At 42.9% G+C, this 24,970-nt stretch overlaps 2 protein-coding genes across 3 annotated transcripts in view; one reads left to right on the top strand and one right to left on the bottom strand.

Moving 5' to 3' along the window:
* ACADSB (acyl-CoA dehydrogenase short/branched chain) overlaps window positions 1-24,970 on the bottom strand; it is a 52,271-nt gene that overhangs the window by 7,389 nt on the left and 19,912 nt on the right. For both annotated transcript variants that reach the window (NM_001017933.1, XM_005225840.5), the window contains 7 exon segments: window positions 128-217; window positions 4,263-4,355; window positions 5,685-5,810; window positions 6,982-7,152; window positions 7,861-8,067; window positions 10,714-10,814; window positions 11,029-11,188. In NM_001017933.1, coding sequence (NP_001017933.1) covers window positions 128-217; window positions 4,263-4,355; window positions 5,685-5,810; window positions 6,982-7,152; window positions 7,861-8,067; window positions 10,714-10,814; window positions 11,029-11,188 — 948 coding nt within the window.
* On the top strand, window positions 23,692-24,589 carry LOC132343974 (protein lin-28 homolog A-like). Its single transcript, XM_059882098.1, has one exon. The coding sequence runs from the start codon at window positions 23,692-23,694 to the stop codon at window positions 24,295-24,297; it is 606 nt and encodes a 201-aa protein (XP_059738081.1). The 3' UTR covers window positions 24,298-24,589.

Here is a 24,970-nt window from a genome sequence, read left to right as displayed (position 1 = left end):
TTCCTTCCTCCCTGCGCCTCTCGCATTAAAATCCCCGAGAGGATTCCCTTGCGGCTTTGTGACAAAGCTTTTCACTAACAGGAAGACTCGAGTATGGAACAGTAGAAAGATGCTAATAATTACATACCTGAAAATCAAATACCCTTCGGCCAAATTGTTTCCTTTCTTTAATATATGGAATAGTGTAGTCAAAACAGCCTTGAGCCACTCCCAGCATCTGTTAAAAAAAATCAGAATTTCTTATTTTTTATTAATACTTTATGTTCTTGATTATTCAGGTTACAAATTCTTTTTACAGGCAAATTGAAAAGTTGGGGTAGAGAAAGAACTAGGCATACCAAGATGGTGAGGCATATGTTAATGACCTTCACCCACTGCATTTATAGAACTTAAGTTCTAGTAATTGGGAGAACACTTCCCTGATGGCTCAGAGGGTAAAGAACCTGCCTGCCAATGCAGGAAATACAGGAGACTCAGGTTCGATCCCTGGGTTGGGAAGATTCCCCAGAGAAGGAAATGGCAACCCACTCCACATGCTTGCCTGGGAAATCCCATCGACAGAGGAGCCTGGTGGGCTACAGTCCATGGGGTCGCAAAAAGTTGGATGTGACTAAGCAGGCAGGAAGGCAGGGTGTTCCATCTTTCTCTGTGTTCTATTGCCACCGTCACTAAGCTTAGATTAGGAAGTCATAAAGTCGTGAATTGGGAGAAAATGTGACTAATTTCCTATGAAGAAGAGTATATTTGATTCCAGCATGGAGGCAGACTTTTTGGTGTGGTGATGCCCACTTTTACGGATTCTTCTTCTTTAAGCTTGAGTCTCTAGACGCAAACTAAGCCTCAGAAATTTTATTGCTTCTGAACCTTCTATCTTCTGGTCCATTTCATATATGATCAGGATTAATAAGAGCTTTGGTGCTGGATAAGACTCTTGAGAGCCCCTTGAACAGCAAGGAGACCAAACCAGTCAATCCTAAAGAAAACCCTGAATATTCATTGGCAGGACTGATGCTGAAGCTGAAGTTCTAATACTTTGGTCATCGATTACGATGAACTGACTCAGTGGAAAAGACCCTGATGCTGGGGAAGACTGAAGGCAGGAGGAAAAGAGGGTGACAGAGGATGAGATGGTTGGACGGCATCACCGAATCAATGGACCTGAGTTTGAGTGAACTCTGGAAGATGGTGAAGGACAGGGAAGCCTGGCACGCTGCAGTCCGTGGGGTCACAAAGAGTCGGACAGGACTTAGCGACTGAATGACAAGAACTTCGGTGGGTTGGATGTCAGGACATAAAGGAGCAGTGTTTCTCAATCCTGACAGCACGTCAGAACCATCTGCTGCTGCTGTTGCAAAGTCACCTCAGTCGTGTCCAACTCTGTGTGACCCCATAGACGGCAGCCCACCAGGCTGCCCCGTCCCTGGGATTCTCCAGGCAAGAACGCTGGAGTGGGTTGCCATTTCCTTCTCCAACGCATGAAAGTGAAAAGTGAAAGTGAAGTCGCTCAGTCATGTCAGACTCTTAGCGACCCCATGGACTGCAGCCTACCAGGCTCCTCCATCCATGGGATTTTCCAGGCAAGAGTACTGGAGTGGGGTGCCATTGCCTTCTCTGTTAGAATCATCTAGGGGAACTCAAATAATAAAAATACCAATGTGGGGCCGCCCTGAGCAGTAACCTCTCCAGGACCACAAATGCTCAGCCACCCTCCTTCCCTTGCCGCTTGACTTAGAGCAGATATGAGAGGGACCATTTTCATACTGTTCATGGGGTTCTCAAGGCAAGAATACTGAAGTGGTTTGCCACTCCCTTGCCCAGTGGACCACATTTTGTCAGAACCCTCCATCTGCCTGGCCTGCTGCAGTCATGAGGTTGCAGAGCTGGACACGACTGAGTGACTGAACTGATGAGAGGGACCATAAAGCTAAGAGTCTATCCAGCACTCGGGGTGAGTCCTTCAAAGCACAGCACTTCTTTCTGGGGCGACGAAAATGTTCTAGGATAAGAGTGGTGACCGCTAAGCAACATTGGGAATATAACACATGCTACTGAATTATTCACTTTAAAATGATTAATTTTGTTACACAAACCTCACCTCAATAAATTATTTTCAATGGTGGAAAAACAAACAAACAAACGCTGTGAGGGTCTAGCAACCAAACCCAAACCCTGGGCGTGGGACGGAAGGGGGAGGGAGAGTGGGCCTGAGCACCAGCATTCTGAAAACTCTTTAATGATTTAATGCACAGCGAGAGTTGGGGACCACTGACACAGAGATGCCAGTAAAAATATCAGTGTATACATTTGAGGAACAAATCAGGATATGGTGGCAGTTATAGCTGGACTGTCTCATTGCCATCCCCATCTCCACAAGAACTGAATGAATCTGAGCTTAGAAACTGTTTCTACATTTCAACATTAGGTAGCTGTTAAATCACTATCTAATTACATCAAACCATGTAGGTTTTAGAAAAAGGAAAAAGAAAATCAATAGTTAAGCTTTGGGGGGAATTGCCCACAAACTTATCAATATTTCATTAGTGTTCATTCAAATTTTTCCTCAGCCTTTTACTTTGAACTTTCTGGAGGATGGAATATTATGCACCATTATATTAAGGACAAAACCCAAACCAAGTCAAAACCCCCAAAGCAAATTAAAATGAAGCAGCAACTCACTGTACTTTCGGCTGTGAGAGAAGATGCTGCTGCTAAACTCTTACAACTAAAGTTCACAGGATGTCAACAATATAGTTTATGGACACAAATTGTAGTGATCACTTGTCAGGCAACAGAGGCTTTTCCAAAACAGTGTACAATGTTCACTATAAATAATGAAAAACTAAAATTCTTTATAACTACAGAGTTTTAAGGATGGACGCCTTCAGTTCAGTTACAGGTGCCTCCCTCTCTAAAAGGCATTCACAGTATTAATCAAGAAATAATAACTACCAGATCTTACTCTTTGTTTCTCTTTTTTCTGACCTTAACTTTTAATTAGGTTATACGATAACCTGGAGTAATTACACTAAAGCCCAGGCTGTGTATTTACTGCCAGCCATCTGTATTATTTATGTGTCTGGGAAGAACAAAATCCAATGCTATAGTTTTTAATGCCATATCCGATGAAGCTGAATCACAGGAAAAACTTTAAAATGAAAAGATAAGCCAGTTCTCCTGACTGATATGTTATTTGTGTTTTGTGGGAAATATGGGTTAAGTTTTGAGCTAAGAATATTTTATTAGCAGATTAACAGTAGTGAAGAAAAATCTAGAGTAAAATTATAATTTAACTACTCCAAATAGTTGATATATGCAGTATCTTCAAAATCTAAAAGCTGTAAGTTTTTGAGTTCTGAATACTCATTGATTAAAAGTTAATATGTTACAAAAATGAATTCATAAAACCAAAGATTTCACTTTGTGATTCTAGAAAGCAACTGGTGTCATCTAATAGAAAAATTTAATATGCTATTTAAAGGGCAAATTTGGTTAAAAAAAATTGAATTGTTCTTATCTTGTATATCTGTTTAATTGTTGCCATTTTATCTCTAAGTGCCAGGGCAAAAACTTGTTTGCTTTTCACATGCAAAACATTAAGTAAAAATCTTTCATTATCTACAGAGACTCTCACTACACATTAGACTGTAACGTCTTCCTTTTTTCTGAAAGATTTATTTACTTATTTTAAATGTTTATTTATCTGGTTGTGCTGGGTCTTGGTTGCGGCACCCGGGATCTTGGATCTCCCTTGCAGCACGTGCGCTCTGCAGCTGTGGCTCGTGCGATCTGGTTCCCCAACCACGGGTCAAACCCGGGCCCCTGCACTGGGAACATGGAGTCAGCCACTGGACTGCCAGGGAAGTCCCCTGAATGTTACTTGTTCTTCATTTTTAAAATTGCAAAATGAATTGCATGCTTTGAAAAGTTGATTTTCAAAAAAGAAATACCACATTTAATCTACAATGTACTTAAGTTATCGATCCAGGTATTAGATAATACTTTAATGCTCTCAAAGCAGAAAAAAACTGTTAGCTCTAAGCCACTGTTTGGGTCTCAGGACATTACATAATTGACCAAAGCGGAATTTTAAAGAAATCACAGCCAGAAGCTATTCTTTTGCTTCATGGAAGGGAAGGGCGCCATCTTGTGTTGAAGAGCTTTCAAATACTCACTGGTTTTACTGATTTTTTTTTTTTTTTTCTTTTTACATTTTAATTGACTGTGTGTGGAAGAATCAAGTTAAAGGGTAAAATTTGACTAACCTGTGCAGCGATTCCTATTCTGCCTTCATTAAGACTCCCGATGGCATACTTATAGCCGTGCCCAACTTGCCCCAGGATATTTGTTTTTGGAACCTGCAAAGAAAAATGTGCAGTTATTTCTCAATTTAATTTGCCATAATTCATTTTGATTATATATTTTTAAATGCATATATACTCTTAGTTTTTGTGATAACACTCTAGCATAGTATTCATTAAACTCCTAGAAAATTGTCCAGTATGTCTCTGAAACTCCTTCTAAACTGCTTCCCACGCACTCTCAGGGGGATAGAACTCAAGTCCACGCTGTTCACTACTGCATCCTCCAGAGCCTAGCACAGACATCTTTTGAATCTAGAAGAATGAAATCTCATACAATTAATCAACAACATAAATGAATAACAATTTCTGCCCACCCCCCCCAAACTCTTACTTGTATGCTACAGTGTGAGATAAATGATCAGGAATAGCAGAAAACGTGGACGGGTTGTCAGCCTCTCTTCCGTTTAGACTATTACTGTGAAAAAATCAACGGAGGGGTGTGTGTGGACACGTGCATGTGGACACAAGATAAAGCAGGAGTGAAGACACAGATTACACCGTTTACTGACTAGGAGCAATAAAAAAAAAAATACACTTGGTAGAATCCCCTGGTGGTCCAGTGGTTAGGACTCTGTGTTTTCACTGCTGGGGGCACAGGTTTGATCCCTGGTTGGGGAACTAAGATCTCACAAGCCGTGTGGCATGGCCACAAAAATAAACCTGCTTTATGGATAGCAGGAGAGAAATTAAAAAAAATACACTTAGCTTCTTAACATGAGCAGTTAGGAGACAAGAGTGGGCAGCGTGGGGAAAGCAAAGGGAGATGAGGAGAAGAAAGAGAGCTGGGGTGCAGCAGGGAGGCTCACACGACCCCATAAGGACACCCCAGGAGCACATACACAGTCACCAGGGAGCCAAAAAGGCGACATTCTCACCAGCGGCAGCTGATGGATCGCACCCTGCCCTACCTCAGTCAGGTCTAAAGCACCCCATCCCAGTCATCGCTTCTTTTTTTTTTCAAGACTCAGCTCTCACCTGCGGTGGGGCTGCCTGGCTGTTTTCCACTCTTCCTGGGCAACAGCCCCACCTTGTGGCCTTGCTGTGGGCTTCCTCCTCCAAAGCCATGTTTGGTGCACAAGTAACAGGTTGCTAAACTATGAATGAGATGACTTTTCTGGGTTGGCACTTGAGACCAGCGGCTGGGCAGACAGGGTTTCAACCTTGGTCTCAACGCTTGTGAGAAGCACACTGAGGTCATGACCTCAACTAAGATCACTGTTCAAGAGGTTTACAAAATACTCTCCTGTGTAGGACTAATAATTTTGATACCTTACTCGCAACTATACATACAGGCAGAGCTTATTCCTTGTCTAAGATACCCACCTTGACATTTTCAAATGTGACTGGGCAGGTGGAAGATGCTCTGATTCCCAATTTGTTCTCTGGTTTCCCTACATGAAGGCCCTCGGTATCACCATCGACCAAGAAGCAGGTAATTCCTTTATACCCCTGAAATGCAGATTTAAAATGCTATCACCACTTGGACTGAGAAGATCTCTTGTTTCCAAAGGGCTCAAAGTAAACAGAAAACTGACAGCAGACTTCAGCACTAATTACTAATGAACTCAGAGTTGTACCATGTGTGTTATGAAACCAGAGTGGTGCAAGTAGATTCAAAATCTACTTCACACTTTCAGAAACTACTGTTGCTATCAAAATTATTAAGCAACACAAAGTATTACATGATTAACTAATTCCCCATCTTACATTTAACTTTATAAGTTTCAAAATTTTATTAAATGTTACCCTAGAGAAAAAACAAAAGCAATCTTTACCATTTTGCTATATGTCTATTTTTCAACTGAATGTGTGCGTGCGTGCTCAGTCATGTGCAACTCTTTGCAACCCCAGAGACTATGGCCCACCACGCTCCTCTGTCCATGATGGATACTCTAGGCAAGAAAACTGGGTTGCCATTGTCTCCTCCAGGGGATCTTCCAGACTCAGGATTGAACCCGTGTCTCCTGTGACTCCTGCATTGGCAGGCGGATTCTTTACTCCTGAGCCTTCTGGGAAGCCCTTTTTCTTTTAAATAAGAATAAGCCCTTCTTATTTTAAGAATGTAATAAAACATTCTTAAAAATAAATGTGCTAGAAAAAGAATTTTAAAAAATAAATGTGCTACGGGACTTCCCTGGCTGTCTAGTAGTTAAGGCTTCACCTTTCAATGTAAGGGGTGTGGGTTCAATCCCTGGTTGGGGAGCTGAGATCCCACAAGCCTCCTGGCCAAAAAATAAAACAGAAGCAACACTGGAACAAATGCAAAAAAACTTAAAATGATCCACATCAAAAATAAATAAATGTACTAAATAGCTACTTAAATTCATTATTAAACAGAAAATCTGAAATTCTATAAAATTTAAGATTTTAGCCTCCTATCTAACAGATTAGGAGATTAATTAAATGGTCCTCCATGTAGCTAAAATTTATTGTTAATTGTAATATTTGTTTTAGGAGGTTAGTAAATAAGTGGATGAAAAGATGTCAGCTGTCTAACCTTTCCAATTCTGAGGAGAATGGAGAATTTAAGACTAAGTCCTAAGAAGAAAATGCAAGTAAAGAAAAGAAACAAAGAGAAAAGATGAGGGGCAATGGCTAGCACGTTTTTCTTCAAACTTACAGCAGAAAAGTCTGCATTTGCCATCACCACGAACAGCCCAGCAATCTCAGCACTGCTAATCCACATCTTTGACCCATTGATGATGTAATAATCTCCCTTTTTATCAGCTCTGGTCTTCATAGCAAATGAATCGCTACCTGCTCCAGTCTCTGAAATGCAGATACTTGATGCCTACACATGTGAGGAAAAAATTCCAAATTAAGACCTGTATTTATATTCTGCATAACAAATACCCACTTACAGCAAAATCAACACTTGAAAATCAAAAACTTCTGGCTACTTCCAAAAGCCTGTATGTATCGAAATAGTAAGAGCATTCTGACAGCATTATTTCCCAAAATACATCCCACTATTTGTCTAGGTCAAACTTAAAGATCTAAGCACACATATTCAAAGTTACATTTCATTAAACTGGTTTTCATAATTGCAATGTAAATGAAACCATCAATCAAAACAATAGATATAATTAGGCCCAAAAGAGAAATAATTTAGTTGTGCAAAGGTAATTCTCTAAATTTTCCGAGTGTATTTTTCTAGTGTGTATTAGCCACTCAGTCATGTCCAACTCTTTGCGATCCCATAGACTGTAACCCACCAGGCTCCTCTATCCATGGAATTCTCCCGGCAAGAATACTGGAGTGGGGTGTCATACCCTTCTCCAGGGGATCTTTCTGATCCAGGGATCCAACCCAGGTCTCCTGCATTGCAGGCACATTCCTTACCGTCTGAGCTCATTAATTTATTGAGCATTGCTTGAGTAATTAGTGGTGCTGTGTTGTGGTCTTAAACAGAAAAGCCAACACTGTAGCTACTTTTCTCCTGAAAACATCCTACATTTAGACAAGATCAGATCCATTTCAACAACTCATGTCAACTCACCTTTTCTGTAGCTAGCTTGGGCAAATAGGTAGCCTTCTGTTCTTCTGTTCCATATTTTCCAATCATCCTGTTAATTAATGTGTTCTGAATGTCACATACCAGAGCCACAGATGCATCAACTTTGGCTAACTCCTCTATCACTAGGACAGAGGAAAAAAATGAAGCTCCTGTTCCTCCATATTTTGTGTCAATTTCAATACCCATCAACTAAAGGAAAAAGAAGGAAACATACATTAAGAAAGCTATTTTTTATATGGGACAATTTCTTGCAAGAATGAGTTCAGAAATAATTTGTAATTATATATGTTCTTGATTTTTAAGTTCTGTATGCATATATTATTTTTATTTGGTATGGCTCTATCCCTCTAAGTAACAAAAAAAAAATCTATAACAAACAGGAAAATCTATAACAGAAATATATTTTCAAAAGATAAAATGACATGCTAGAACTATCAACTATTTGCTTTTGGGATCTAAAAAACAAAAATAAGAGACCTTGACCCTTTAAACTGAGATAATAATTGAATGAATAACTGAATGGCCATTCCTTTTGGGGCCATTTCAGCAAGTTCAGATGGTTAGCAGACCACATGTGGTCTAGTGTTTTCTAGAATCACACAAGATAAGGCCCAGGTGCCTGACAATCGTGGTCAAAACTGCTCAAGGCTTTTCAGTAACTGCCTGACTATTCAGTAACCAGTCTTCAGTCTGGAACATGAAACATCCACAATATTCTGTTTTTTAAGTGTCCTTGTTTCAGCAAGAGAATGTGTGCACATGTAATTCAAGACCCAAAACTGTGTATACTCTGACTTCTCTTCACATAGAATAAATCTGCCTTTTACTAAGGTGGGTGGGGGGAGACACAAAGCTGTGACCAGGCAAAGAGGAATGCTTCTCTCTGCCCTCTCCAGGTAGTAGGGAGTCGCACGTGCTGCAGCCAGGGTATGGCTGTTATGTTTTTAGCTGATGGCAAACTTAGCTGATAGGAAGTGAGAACCATAAAGGGGAGGATAGAAAAGCTGAGCAAACCAGCAATGATGTTCTATGAGGAAGAATTCAGGACTGGGAGGTGCCTGAAGGCTGACAGAGGCGTGAGAATATTAGACTATCGTATCTTTAACAGCTGTCAGAGACACTGCTTCTCTAAAAAGGTCACCGATGGACATATTTGTCAATTATCTTGGCAGGTGACCTCTGTAGAGGTCAGAAGTTAGGAGTCACGTGAGGTTGAGAATAGCTGATGCAAGATGTGAAATGAAGCAGACCCCCCAAGGGGTGTGTGACAAGCAGGCAGGAGTGACTGTGATGTGGCAGGCAACCTGTCGCTGCAGATGACCCTGCCTGCAAGAACTACCCCCTCACGAGAGCGAAGCTCAAACTGTGGGACCCCAAGACCTCTCAGAGAAGCCTTGAGGTTCTGTAAATGGACCTGGCTGAGAAATGGATGCTTTCTGAACCACTGTGACTTCACATAAGATTCTATTTTCCCAACAGTTTCGCTGCTAAAAGAAAGCTGAAAAACTACTACTATATGGTATTAAAAAAAAAAAAAACTAGTATTATTTGAACAGTAAGAAATAAAACAATTACTGGAAAAGGTTAATTTTCAAACAGGATAACTGGTTAAGATTTAAGCCAATGGCTCTGAACTAATAGGGACTATTAGTTCTGGAACAGCCTTGTGTGCTAAGTTGCTAAGTGTCCGACTCTGTGCAACCCCATGGACAGTAGCCCACCAGGCTCCTCTGTCCATGGGATTCTCCAGGCAAGGATACTGGAGTGGGTTGCCATGCCCTCCTCCGGGGGATCTTCCCAATGCAGGGATCCAACCTACATCTCTTTTACCACTACATTGGCGGGCAGGTTCTTTACCACTAGCGTCACCTGGGTAGCCTTGCATGTGTGTGCTTAGTCGCTCACTCATGTCCAACTCTTGGTGACCCCATGGACTATAGCCCAGCAGGCTCTACGGGGATTCTGCAGGCAAGAATACTGGAGTGGGTTGCCATGCCTTCCTCCAGGGAATCTTCCCGACCCAGGGATCGAACCCAGGCCTCCCACACTGCAGGCAGATTCTTTACCAGCTGAGCTATCAGGGATAGTCTTAGTTTTAAAAAAAAAAAAAAAAAAATCTTCCCACCCATACAGAAGGAAGAGATGAAGAGTCCGGTGATTCTGAAATGTTCTCCGTGGGGCTCCCATGCTGATAACCTCTCCCTATACTCACAGTCAGAACATTTCTATTTTTATCTATTTTATATACTGTGCTTCTATTAAAGCACCATGAGTTTCCAATTAAAAAGTTGGAAATTGGTTGCCCGGGTTAACTCTGATGGATGCCAGATGCGAACCTCTTGCTTTAGGTTTCCTACATACACAGAGATTTGGGTAGATGCTCTGGTGTGAAGCTTTACTAAAGCAAGGTTTCGTAACCTTGGCGTTGCTGAGCTGGATAATTCTGTGTCTCAGCAGGCCATCCTGTGCACTCTGCAATGTTCGGCCTGCATCTTACTAGATGTCACAGCACACCTAGTTGTGACTACCACATCTTCAGACGTTGCCAGATGTCCTCTGGGGAACAAAAATAGCCCCCAGTTGAATACCACTGGTCTGAAGAAATCACTCTTGCTTCTAACATTTTACTTAGAAAGCACCGGTATTTCTAATTTTAAAGTTAATTCAATTAAAAAATTTTTTTTAACTAGGCTCTCAATCTGAAAGAGAAGTCACATAATTCTGACTAGGAAATCATGCCATCATTACCATTCCTAAATTTAAAAGTATGCATACATTTTAACACTGGAAGGTATTTATGAAAGTTTGAAATTAAAATAATCATTAATTATATACCCCTTGTTGAAATAATCCTTGTATTACGGATTTTTCCATTTTTGAATCTTCATCCATTTTTGAAACAAAAGGAGCAACTTGTTCCTGGGCAAATTTTTTAACTGTAGGGGGAAAAAAATACTAGTAAGTCTTTATCTTATAAATCTGGCATGTATTAATTTTAAAAAAAGAAAAAAGGAGGACTTAAAATTAATGACAAAAATCCCATTCACAAACTCAGGAGAACGCCTCCCCCAGTCCTGTCGCAGGCCGTGTGATCGAATACCAAAGGCCACGTGACCCGAGGAGACCTGCGGTGAACCCGGGTTCACTCACCTGCGCTCTTTATCATCATCTCCTCATCCGTAAATGTTTGCAGAGGGGCAAGAGGTGGTCCATTGCTTGTCGCTTTGAGCTGAGCTTCTGACTGAGAAGAATTTAGGGCATGAGGAGGAGTTTTCCAGGAAGACAGGCAGCTTGGGAAGTTTCTTCGTAGCTGTGGGAACAGTCGCCATTGAGTGGGGAACACACGCACGCGCGCGAGGGCAGAAAAGCACGTCGAGAGGAGGGAACGTCAGCTGCTTTGGGAGTTACCTTTACAAACCCACCCTTTGTAACTTCTTTCAGCAAAATAAGAGAGATTGGCCTGGCGTGTTAGGATTCACCATCCTGTGACCAAAAACCCAAGCTGGGTTATCCAGGAAGGAGCTGTTCTAAAGGAACACGTCTCCCCACATAATTACTTCTTCCCTTTGAGGAAACAGAACGTTCCAGGTGGAACTCATTCTTCAAAGGACATGTTTCTGTAACTTCTTGGCTAGGAAAACTGGACTCTAACAGTACTGACTGACTACAGTGAAGAGAATTCTCTCGTGGGGCAGGGATGTGTGAGGGCCCGGGGACAGCTGAGGGAGCTGAGTGTCCCAGTTGCCCTGCCTGGCTGCAAGAAGCTCTGCTTTTTGGGTTTCTGTGGCCAGTGTTTTTTTTTCCTTCAGCTTCTCATTAATTAGTACCAGAAGATACAGGTTAAGAAAACAGGCTCCAGAGTCCAAAAGAACTTGTGTCAGTCTGGCTGCTTATGTGATCTTGAAGTGAAAAGTGAAAGTCACTCAGTCATGTCCAACTCTTTGTGACCCCATGGACTATACAGTTCATGGAATTCTCCAGGACAGAATACTGGAGTGGGTTGCCTTTCCCTTCTCCAAGGGATCTTCCCAACCCAGGGACCGAACTCAGGTCTCCGGCATTGCAGGCAGATTCTTTACCAGCTGAGCCACAAGGGAAGCCTAAGGATACTGGGATGGGTAGCCTGTCCCTTCTCCAGCAGATCTTCCTGACCCAGGAATCGAACTGGGGTCTCCTGCATTGCAGGCGGATCTTGGGCAGGTGGTTTTTAACCTCTCTGTTAAAATCTCTCAGTCTTAGTTTTCTTCGTTGTAAAAATAAGGAAATAACCTTTGGAAAATAAGGATAATAACCTTGTGGAAGCAATCCACATCAAGGGTCTAACATGGTACCCACTGTAGAGTAGGAGTTCAACAAATGGTAATGACCAACTCTCCTTGGATCCCTAAGAATACAGCAGTGGTGCTCTAAGAGAAGCAGTTAGGGTTGTAACTCAGGGAAACTGCAAGCCTAGCCCCTCCTGCCCGTAGTGTGTCCCCCTGTCACAGGGTCCCAAGTTCTTCAACTTCTGGTCAACAATGGATTTGTTGTTGACCAGAAACAGAGAGAGACCATCCGATTTCAATGAAAAGAAAAGAAAGAGACACCATCTGATTTCAAGTGCTTGTTATAAGTCTGTTTTCATGTCTGCATCTCCATTGCTGTCCTGGAAGTAGGTTCATCAGTGAAGTGAAAACGAAGTGAAGTCGCTCAGTCGTGTCCAACTCTTTTCGACCCCATGGACTGTAGCCTACCAGGCTCCTCCGTCCATGGAATTTTCCAGGCAAGAGTACTGGAGTGGGTTGCCATTTTTTCCAGGGTATCTTCCCGACCCAGGGATCAAACCTGGGTCTCCCGCATTGCAGGCAGACTCTTTACCCTCTGAGCTACCAGGCTCATCAGTGCCGTCTTTCAGTATTCCGTAGGCATGTGTTAAGAGGGTGGGGCGAATTGAGAGAATACCGTGGAAACAGATGCATTACCGTAAGTAAAGTAAATAGCAAGTGGGAATTTGCCGTGTGACACAGGGAGCTCAACCCAGTGCTCTGTGACAACCTAGAGGGGTGGGATGGGTGGAGGTGGGAGAGGGGTTCAGGAGGGAGGGGACATATGTATACCTGTGGCTGATTCATGTTGATGTATGGCAGAGGCCAAAAAAATATTATAAAGTAATTACCCTCCAGTTAAAAAAGAAAAAAAAGAGTACATAGGATATCTAGTATCACCTCTACCTGGGAAGAACCCAGAAAATGCTAGGCAGATGGAGGTAAAGAGGATGAGAAGGAGCACAGACAACCGTGGTTTGGGATGCAGGGAATCGGACGTCAGGTGTAGGGGTATTAAAAGATAGGAAGTTAAATAAATGGATAAATGTAAATTGCATATGTGAAGAAATTATATGAAGATACCATTCAACCACACTATAATTACACAGCGTGAATTATATTGCTATGTTAATTATACCTCAGTGAAGCTGTTAAAAAAAATTAGTGTTTTCCTTTCGGCCAACAAAAATTAACAGAATATACTCAAGATCTGCCAAATGCCTGAGAGCACATTGGGACAGAATTCACCAGTTCTGAGAAGCTGAGGGCACTGTCAGGACAAGACAGAGTTCATGGAACAGGCAAGAAACAAAGTCAAGCTTTGCAAAATTAAAAAGCAAATGTAAAGTTGAGAAAAAAAAAAAAAGCAAATTAGGCAATCTGACTATGCCCCAAGGCACAGCCAGCCCCCATTAAAAATACAGAGGAAGGAGTAGCACTTTCACACACAAAAAAACCCCGGGGGACCAAATTCTTCTTAAAACCTGGAGAGAGGGGTCTCTCCAAGACCACCTGTTGTCAAAAGGGAAGAGCTCCTATAGAGTACATTTAACCACTCCTATTGCTGTCAAACTGCAGGGGATATCTAGTTGGGTACATTTGTCCAGACTCAAGCTTTTTCCCTCAGAAACCCTGCAGGTCATGAAATATATACAGAAATATATACAGAAAATAGTATACCTGTAAGCCAGAAGCTCTGAGATACCTGTTCAAAAGACAGGCACCATCAGACAGCTAAGTAAAATGATTTAGTGGGTTGGGTCCTATTTGAAGCCTTATGGGAACTTGGAAACACTCTTGTTCCCTTGCCTGACATGGTTCTTGACAACAGTCTGACTCTTGATACTCTTCTGACAGAACAACTACTTCCTGCTGCACTTGGATCAATGTGCCAGAGCAGATAAAAGTTAGTAGTAAGGAAACACAAGCCTAGGCTGTATACTGTCACCCTGCTTATTTAACTTATATGCAGAGTACATCATGCGGAATGTCGGGCTGGATGAAGCACAGGCTGGAAACAAGATTGCCGGGAGAAATATCAATAACCTCAGATATGCAGATGACACCACCCTTATGGCAGAAAGTAAAGAGGAACTAAAGAGCCTCTTGATATCAGAAAGTGAAAGAGGGGAGTGAAAAGCTGGCTTAAAACTCAACATACAGAAAACTAATATCATGGCATCTGGTGCCATCACTTCATGGCAAATAGATGGGGAAACAATGGAAACAGTCAGAAACTTTATTTTCTTGGGCTCCAAAATCACTGCAGATGGTGATTGCAGCCATGAAATTAAAAGACACTTGCTCCTTGGAAGAAAAGCTATGACCAGCCTAGACAGTATATTAAAAAGCAGAGACATTACTTTGCCAACAAAGGTCTGTCTAGTCAAAGCTATGGTTTTTCCAGTGGTCACGTATGGATGTCAGAGTTGGACTATAAAGAAAGCTAAATGCCGAAGAACTGATGCTTTTGAACTGTGGTGTTGGAGAAGACTCTCGAGAGTCCCTTGGACTACAAGGAGATCAAGCCAGTCCATCCTAAAGGAAATCAGTCCTGAATATTCATTGGAAGGACTGATGCTGAAGCTGCAATTCCAATCTTTGGTCATCTGATGTGAAGAACTGAGTCATTGGAAAAGACCCTGATGCTGGGAAAGATTGAATGTGGGAGAAGGGGATGACAGGGGATGAGATGCTTGGATGGCATCATCAACTTGATGGACAGGAATCTGAGTAAGCTCCAGGAATTGGTGAAGGACAGGGAGGCCTGGCAGTCCATGGGGTCACAAAGAGTCGGACACGACTGAGCAACTGAACTGAACTGAACTGCACAAGTCCAGGCAGAGAGGTGTCAACTGAACAAGCCCAGATGATACTGCCTCCCTTATCAACATTAAGGAAGACCAAAGTTAACCAGGTTCCTTCTCTTTCTAGGTCCTTCAATAGCTATTGCTCTCCTTTACATCCCTTGCTTGTTTAACCTTTTGGTTAAGTTTGTGTCCTTTTGGCTCCAACAGCTTGATGTAAGGCTCATGATGGCTCAAGGAACTCAGCCCATTCCAGTGGAGAGTGGCCCAGGTCCCTACAGGTCCTTGGAACAGTCATCGAGGGACTTCTATACCTCTAGGGTCTGCGGTCCCTGTCTAGCAGGAGGAAGTTTCAGAAGAGACCTTCAGCATCTTAAGAACAACAATGTAGAGTCTCTCAGTGGGGAATGAGACAGGTCTGGGATCTGGGACCCTTTGCTGCACTGCTGCAAAGCTTATACCTGAACAACCTCTCCTCCAGCAAGAAAATACAAAGAAACTAAATGGGATGAAAAATAACTGCCTGCATGAGCAGTTAGGGCAGATTCTGGGCAAAAGATACAAAGAGACCAAAAATCCCAACTGCCGTGTCTGAAGAGCCTGGAGCAAAAGCATGCCACAGCACACACCACTTAAGGGGTGGGCAGACCACCTAAGCAAGCCACCCTCCTACCTGAGCCCTGGACACGTCCCTACCCTTTCGCATATAAGGAACAAGCGCAGCCTTCCTTGGGGGGCAGAGCAAGCAAGGGAACCTGTTGGTTTGTTCTCATACACCCCTACCCTGCAGCAGGAGTCCCAGTAAAGCCTGGCCTGAAAAAAAAAAGCATATGTAGTAATATATTGCAATATATTCTGTTAATAGCTTTGAGTTCTCACTGAAAAACTTATTGATAAAAAGAGGAAAAAAGAAACAAGAGTCACCATGTCTGACATCACTGTTAATCTCGCCTACATATGGGTTAGTCTTTGCAGTTCTGTGCCTAAGAGTACATGCGGTCTGCTCTGGGTTCTCCTGGGGAAAAGAAATACTGGCCAGTCAGGGGGAAAAAAAATGTGTCCATCTCAATTTTTCTAGCTGATTCTGTTTTGAGAATTAGGAGACAGACAATTCAGGGCAAAGTTGCACGGACCTTTTTTTTTCCTCATTAAAAGACAGAGCTGAGACATGAAAACTTGGGACTAGATAAAAGGTAGGGGGAAGACACCACTTTTTTCCTGTTTAAACAGACGACAAGAATGAAAACACAGGACAAGAAGGAGTGAAGTAAGAAATGCAAATATGAAGGGGCCCCCCATCCGACTTCTCCAGGGGTGGGGCAGGGGAGTGTTGCTAAGCAGCAGAAGGAGACAGAGTGACCAGCAGTAGCAGGCACAAGGAGGGAAGAAGAGTGGGAGAAGGGGAGCTGGAGGTGAGTGTGGGTGCCCTTCTGGTCAGTGGCTGGATGGGGCCCTCAATCTATATTTGAAGGAATCAAAGAATGGGCCAAGCTACGTTCTCCACAAAATGCTCGGAATCCTGCCTATTGCACGTCAAAAGCGGTAATACACTGCCCACATTTCTTATTTCTAGGGGAGATTTGCTTCACTAAACCCACTACAGAACTCACTGTACATCACCTTTCTACCAAAGCTGATCTTCAGCAGAAAACCCAGCACTGAGAAACTTAAGATGCCAGGGGGTCTTACTGCATCCAGTTTTCCCCGCTGACACAATTGTGACCCCCTTAGTCTCAATATTGCTACTGATAAAGTATATGACCGTCCAACCCATAGCAGTTACTTTAGACACAAGATAACAGGGGCAAACGTACTTTTAAGAAGTGGTGTACAAGTATAGGAGATTACTGAAGATATTCATCATAAAATAGTGGCTGTATATGCTAAGTGAATGGAATCCATTATAAACTAAAGCATTGAAAGATAACACCTCTCCTTTTGGGCAGAAAAAAAAAAAAAAAGATTTCCTTTTAATACAGCAGTTCTTAATAAAGGAGATGTCTCCTTGCCTTGCCTTTAACAGCTCAGCCCAAGGTTTCCATGATGATTTTCAACTGCCCCCTGCCCTTCAGTGTTGACCTCAGCCTCTGCAATTTGGTGTCCACTCCATCAAAATGATTTTCCACGGTTATAACCCATTGCACCATATCATCACATTTTTTTGTATAGAGCAGCAATTGCTAGCTGAATGGAATAATGGTTATTTATGCCTTGCCAAATACTTTTTGAAGCTTGAGTCTGATCTGTTTCCTACTCAACCGCCCAGAGTTCTGCTGCACTCAGAAGTACTAATGATCAAATCTGGGGTCTGCAGGCTCCTATGGGCAGAACAACAAAGCCCATGAACACAGATGGGGGGAGAACTATATTTTATTTCACTAACCTCTAACTGGAATATTAGAGATTATGCTAATATTTGATTCAGTTCAGTTCAGCCGCTCAGTCGTGTCTGACTTTTTGCGACCCCATGAATCACAGCACGCCAGGTAATGCTAATCAGAGAAATCAGCATTCTTTGATCATGAATGTTGGCAACAAGTTACAGTCGTTATCATCTGTGACTGTCACCAAATCACAGATACCTTTACATCTGTTGAAATATTGTTGGGGGCTCATCACCACTTCAAAACTATACTTGTTATCCAAACTTCTGTCAGGTCTTACTTAAGAAGCACATATTCTTCTTTCCCAATATAAGGTATACGTATCACTTTTATGGTAACTGATTTCCTTTGTGATCCTATATATTTTATGCATTTTAAAACATTTTGAGAAAAGGTCTATATACCCAACTACATTGCTGTCTACCTTCCACAAACAGCACAAAAAAGCTTAAGAAGGCCCAACTGCCGAGTGTTCTGGCGAAACTTGTTTAACTCATCGAGTGAATCGCAGCCCTTCTCAGCTACGTTCTAGCTAACAAAGTGGTGTTGGAAACATCCTTCAAGTGTTTCGGTCAAGAAGCTTTCACACGTCTGAAAGGTAAAAAGGAAGACAGAGGAGAGGTCTTTTCCAAGGACACGATCGGGTATAACAAGACCTTGCAGCCTAGTAGCCGGTCCCCTCCACTGTGCCCTCCTGACTCTCCTCACTGAACATGTGCAAAAATCTTTTTTTTTTTTTTAATTCCATTAAGCATCAGACTTCACAAGAGTTCATTCCAACCAGTTTTTCTTGTTTTAACTTCTGACAATGAGAAACCTGACTATGGGCTCATGATCTAGGATGAATTTGCTTACTCAAACATAAAACATACCTGAAATCATTCAGAACAAACTACACCGTGAGAATCAAATTAATCAGAGTGCTTGAGACCAGTTCTGTCTTGAGCCCCATGTACCCAGTCAAAGCCTTTGACTGTGTGAATCACAATAAACTGTGGAAAATTCTGAAAGAGATGGGCATATCAGACCACCTGACCTGCCGCTTGAGAAATTTATATGCAGGTCAGGAAGCAACAGGTAGAACTGGACATGGAACAACTGACTGGTTCCAAATAGGAAAAGGAGTACATCAAGGCTGTATATTGTCCCCCCGCTTATTTAATTTATATGCAGAGTACCTCATGAGAAACGCTGGGCTGGAAGAAGCATAAGCTAGAATCAAGATTGCCAGGAGAAATATCAATAACCTCAGATATGCAGATGACACACCCTTATGGCAGAAAGTGAAGAGGAACTAAAAAGCCTCTTGATGAAAGTGAAAGAGGAGAGTGAAAAAGTTGGCTTAAAGTTCAACATTCAGAAAACGAAGATCATGGCATCTGGTCCCATCACTTCATGGGAAATAGATGGGGAAACAGTGGAAACAGTGTCAGACTTTATTTTTTTGGGCTCCAAAATCACTGCAGATGATGACTGCAGCCATGAAATTAAAAGATGCTTACTCCTTGGAAGGAAAGTTATGACCAATCTAGACAGCATATTCAAAAGCAGAGACATTACTTTGCCAACAAAGGTCCGTCTAGTCAAGGCTATGGTTTTTCCTGTGGTCAGGTATGGATGTGAGAGTTTGGACTGTGAAGAAAGCTGAGCGCCGAAGAATTGATGCTTTTGAACTGTGGTATTGGAGAAGACTCTTGAGAGTCCCTTGGATTGCAAGGAGATCCAACCAGTCCATTCTAATGATCAGTCCTGGGTGTTCATTGGAAGGACTAATGTTGAAGCTGAAACTCCAATACTTTGGCCAACTCAAGAGTAGACTCATTGGAAAAGACTCTGATGCTGGGAGGGATTGGGGGCAGGAGGAGAAGGGGACGACAGAGGATGAGATGGCTGGATGGCATCACCGACTCGATGGACCTGAGTTTGGGTAAACTCTGGGAGTTGGTGATGGACAGGGTGGCCTGGTGTGCTGCAATTCATGGGGTCGCAAAGAGTCAGACAGGACTGAGCGACTGAACTGAACTGAACTGAACCCAGTCAAGACTGTTTCTGAACGTTCTTTCTTCACCTCATCTCAGTGTGGTAGTGTGATTCGCTTGTAATGATTCTGAGACCAATTCCAACATCTGAGAGGCTTCTCCACACCAACAAGCAACTTTCCAGCACCTACTGAGGCTCCTTCTATTCAACTCGATTTTGACACTACAGACCTGTGAAAGCAGCTCTTTGGCCCCTTTCCTGTTTCCCCATTTCTGTCTTCTTCCCTTCAGAGAACCTGCTTAAAGAAATGAGAGCACAGAACAATTTAACCTAACTCCTGACTTACTCCCCAGAATGCACACCATGCCTTGCCTACCCTGCTGATTCTTTTCCAAGAATGAAAGACTAGCTCTTCAACCCCAAGATAACATCTGAAGAGAATCAGCCAATCTGCATACAATGGAGAAGGAGGCGGAATCCAACCTTCTGCCTCAGGGATTCACTGATATTCTTCCCCCTTTTTTCTCCCTCTTTAAAAACTGTCAGGGCTGAGCAGAATCTTTGGAGGTGGTCTCAGGACATGAACCCACCTTTCCCCCATATTTCCAGGTTTTCTGATTACAGCATCTTCCCTTTTTTCTGACATTTGCCTCTTGATTTTTGCCTTTGAGTAGCAAGTGCCAAACCTGAATTCAGTAACACATTTTCGTACCCAACGTGGGGCTGGGCTCTGTGTTGGAGCTGCCAGCTGCAGTGACTTGCCCTTAAAATGGTGCATCATAAAACTGCTTAATCTTCGAGAAGATTCAAAGAAAGGATTTTTTGACAATTTCAGGTTTTTAGTAACTTTTAAATCATACTGTTGAACTAGGTAAGATATATAAAGTCTAATGGAAACTGATTTCATAAAATGTTAAAAAGAAACTAGTTGACTTGAATACACTGATGAATATGGTTATAACTTTTTGGTTTTGTAAAATATTATCACCTTTTAATCTTACTTTCCAAGATATGAGGAAACCCTTTCCCCTTAAGCTAATTATGACTGACAGCAATTTGGTAAATTATACATTTGTTAGCAGACTTGAAACATTTTTTCCTCTCCACCTGATCCCTCCAGAGATTGAAAATGCTTACGTTCCCAGCAGCTTTATCAGGGAAATTAGGAAGGCCACATCTTAACAGGTGTAAAAATCTCACAGTATTTTGGGGATCTCAAAAAGCAAGGACTTCACCTAAATCCACAGCGCAAAAATATATGACAAGCCCTTGGTATGGTTTTCCTGGCCCTGAGACTCCTTATCAAATGTTCTAGCATAGCCAATTTAAAGGAGCCACTATGATCAATTAACCAGATTCAGTTTACAAACAAGTTTAACCTTAATTTGGTTATATTTGATTAAAACAAGGGTAATTTTAGATAAGAGATGTTTCACTGGATATCCAATTCTGATTCTTTTGAGTTCAGTTGCTCAGTCATGTCCAACTCTTTGGGACCACATGGATTGCAGCACACCAGGCTTACCCATCCATCACCAACTCCCAGAGCTTGCTCAAATTCATGTCCATTGAGTCGGTGATGCCATCCAGCCATCTCATCCTCTGTCATCCCCTTCTCCTCCTGCCTTCAATGTTTTCCAGCATCAGGGTCTTTTCCAATGACTCAGTTCTTGGCATCAGGTGGCCAAAGTATTGGAGTTTCAGCTTCAACATCAGTCCTTCCAATGAATATTCAGGACTGATTTCCTTTAGGATGGACTGGTTGGATCTCCTTGTAGTCCAAGGGACTCTCAAGAGTCTTCTCCAACACCACAGTTCAAAAGCATCAATTCTTCGGCATTCAGCTTTCTTTATAGTCCAACTCTGACATCCATACATGACTACTGGAAAAACCATAGCTTTGACTAGATGGACCTTTTTAATATGCTGTCTAGGCTGGTCATAGCTTTTCTTCCAAGGAGCAAGTGTCTTTTAATTTCATGGCTGCAGTCACCATCTGCAGTGATTTTGGAGTCCAAGAAAATAGTCTCTGACTGTTTCCATTGTTTCCCCATCTATTTCCCATGAAGTGATGGGACCAGATGCCATGATCTTAGTTTTTTGAGTGTTGAGTTTTAAACCAACTATTTCACTCTCCTCTTTCATTTTCATAAAGAGGCTCTTTAGTTCCTCTTTGCTTTCTGCTATAAGGGTGATATTATCTGTGTATCAGAGGTTATATTTCTCCTGGCAATCTTGATTCAGCCTGTGCTTCATCCAGCCCGGCATTTCGCATGATGTACTCTGCATATAAGTTAAATAAGCAGGGTGACAATATACAGCCTTGATGTGCTCCTTTCCCAATTCAGAACCAGTCCGTTGTCCCATGTTCGGTTCTAACTGTTGCTTTTTGACCTGAATACAGATTTCTCAGGAGGCAGGTACAGTGCCTGATTCTATTCTTTTAACTGAGCTCTAAGACCCACTGCCCAGATAGTTCCTTGTTGTCATGCTACATACCTGTAAAGTTTAATCAAATTATTTTAAAAGATGCTCTATGCTTCTTTCAGAAGTTTGTCCCAGCAATCTACCTTAGGATGAATAATAGATGCCCCATGACCTGTAGCCCTGGGATTATATATACTGGAAGTGAAATGAAGTGAAAGTCACTTAATCATGTCTGACTCTTTGCGACCCTGTAGACTATACAGTCCATGGAATTCTCCAGGCCAGAATACTGGAGTGGGTAGCCTTTCCCTCCTCCAGGGGATCTTCCCAACCCAGGGATTGAACCCAGGTCTCCCACATTGCAAGAGGATAATTTACCAGCTGAGCCACAAGGGAAGCCCACTATTTAAAGGGCTATCTCTAATCAAGATGAAAGGACCTTTGGCTCATGTACAGTGAAGCTTTTTTAAGTGCTAATATTTATAAACTTTTTTATTGTGTATTGGGGTATAGCCAATCAACAATGTTCTGACAGTTTCAGATGAATAGTAAAAGGGACTCAGCCATCCATATACATGTATCCATTCGCCTCCCCAAGCCCACTCTCATCCAGGCTGCCACATATTTGAGCAGAGTTCCATGAGCTATACAGTAGGTCCTTGTTAATTGTCCATTTAAAATACAGCCATGAGTACATGTCCACCCCAAACTTGCTAACTATTCCTTCTCCCTTGGCACCCATAAGCTCATTCTCAATGTCTGTGAATCTGTTTCTGTTCTGTAAGTTCATTGGTATCATTACTTTTTAGGTTCCATGGATAAGGGATGTCATACGGTATTTCTCCTTCTCTGTCTGACAATCTCAGGTCCATCCATGTTGCTACAAATGGCATTATATCTTTTATTTTTTTACAAATGGCATTATATCATTTTAATGGCTGAGTAATATTCCATTGTGTATATGTACCACATCTTTATTCTTCTGTTGATGGCCATTTAGGTTGCTTCCATGTCTTGGCTATTGTAAATAGTGCTGCAATGAACACTGGGGTACATCTATCTTCCTGGATCATGTTTTTCTCTGGATATATGCCTAGGAGTGGGATTGTAGGGTCATATGGTAGCTCTACTTTTAGTTTTTTTAAGGAAACACCATACTGTTACCATAATAGCTGTACCAGTTTACATTTCTACTAACAGTGCAGGAGGGTTCCCTTCTCTCCACACCTTCTCCAACATTTCTTGTTTGTGGATTTTTTGATGATAGCCACTGTGGCTGGTATGAGGTGATATCTCATTGTAGTTTTGATTTGCATTTCTCCAATAATCAGCAACGTTGAACATCTTTTCACATGGCAGCTGAAGCTCCAATACCTTGGCCACCTGATGCAAAGAGCCAACTCACTGGAAAAGATCCTGATCCTGGGAAAGATTGAAGTCAGTTGAAGGGGGAGACAGAGGATGAGATGGTTGGATGGCATCACCGACTCAATGGACATGAATGTGAGCAAACTCCAGGAGATAGTGAAGGACAGGGAAAGCCTGACGTGCTACAGTCCACGGGGTTGCTAAGAGTCAGACACGACTAAGCCACTGAACAACAACAAATTGGCCACCTGTATGTCTTCTTCGGAGAAATGTCTATTCAGGTCCTCGGCCCTTATTTTGAGCAGATTGTGAAAATGACTCTTAGATTTGTTATTTCCCACTTAAGAAGAGCCTTTGCATTGGCCTAGTCTGTAGAGGGGACTGCCGATCCCAAACACTCCAGAATAAGAAAAAGACAGTGGTGACATTGTGCTGGGGAAGATGTAGCTGCCTGTTCCCCGAGCCACCCCTTTGCCTCCGGACTTCTCTGGGGCCAGCAGCCACCCAAGCAGGGGCCCGGGGCCGCGGACTCAGCCGACTACCATGGGCTCTGTGTCAAACCAGCAGTTCGCAGGTGGCTGCGCTAAGGTGCCGGAGGATGCGGCCCGCGCGGCGAAGGAGCCGCGGCTGCTGCACGGGGCAGGCATCTGTAAGTGGTTCAACGTGCCCATGGGGTTCGGCTTCCTGTCCATGACCGCCTGCGCGGGGGTCGCCCTCGACCCCCCGGTGGATGTCTTTGTGCACCAGAGTAAGCTGCACATGGAGGGCTTCCGGAGCCTGAAGGAGGGGGAGGCCGTGGAGTTCACCTTTAAGAAGTCAGCCAAGGGCCTGGAATCTCTCAGAGTCACTGGCCCTTGGGGGGTGTTCTGTATTGGGAGTGAAAGGCGGCCCAAAGGGAAGAATATGCAGAAACGCAGATCAAAGGGAGACAGGTGCTACAACTGTGGAGGTCTAGACCATCATGCCAAGGAATGCAAACTGCCACCGCAGCCCAAGAAGTGCCATTTCTGCCAGAGCATCAACCATATGGTAGCCTCGTGCCCACTGAAGGCCCAGCAAGCTCCCAGCTCCCAGGGAAAGCCAGCCTACTTTCCGGAGGAGGAAGAAGAGATCCATAGCTTTGCCATGCTCCCAGAGACCCAGAATTGAAGCCACAGTGGGTGGGGGCTATCCTTTTGTGATCAGAAAGCTTTGAGGAGCAGGCATCAATTGGCAGAGTGGAGAAAGTGGGGACAGGGTGGGTAGGGGGCGGCTGGCACTGCCATATATCTGAGGCTGGAGTCCACAGCATCACCCCCTCTTCCCTCTTGGTGGGAAGAAGGGGTGAGGCAAAGAAACTCCAATTAGCTCTTTCCAAATGCATTACGAGGGCTTTGAGGGTTAACCCTCCCTGCATGCTTTATCTGAGTCTCCACCCCCAGAATCTCCAGCTTTTGAAAGTGGCCTGGGTAGGGAAGTTGTTTTACTCTTAAAGAAGATTGTGGAATAATATTTCCCATATCAGAGTGTAAAGATTAAGAAGAGAACAGATTGATGGACCCAACCAACAAGCCACTACATTCCACGGGAGGAAACATCTCAGGGGGGCGGCAGGGTTTTCGTCTTCTCTCCTCATAACCCCCTCTTGGGACAGAATGCTAAGAACTGTCCCAAGTAATGGGTTATGATGACAGGTAAAGGGGTGATTGAGGGAACAGCTGACTTGCTGCTTCTAAGCTCACTCGCACCCCATTCTGGGCCAACTCAATTTTATTTATTTGCTGCCTTGGGTGACTGTACCTTGGGTCCCACTTTCTCCAGGATGCCAACTGCACTAGTGTGC

This window comes from Bos taurus, chromosome 26 (genome assembly GCF_002263795.3).
Source record: "Bos taurus isolate L1 Dominette 01449 registration number 42190680 breed Hereford chromosome 26, ARS-UCD2.0, whole genome shotgun sequence".
Taxonomy (NCBI): Eukaryota; Metazoa; Chordata; class Mammalia; order Artiodactyla; family Bovidae; genus Bos; species Bos taurus.
Note: the sequence above shows the minus strand (reverse complement) of the source record. Positions and strands in the feature narration are given on the sequence as shown.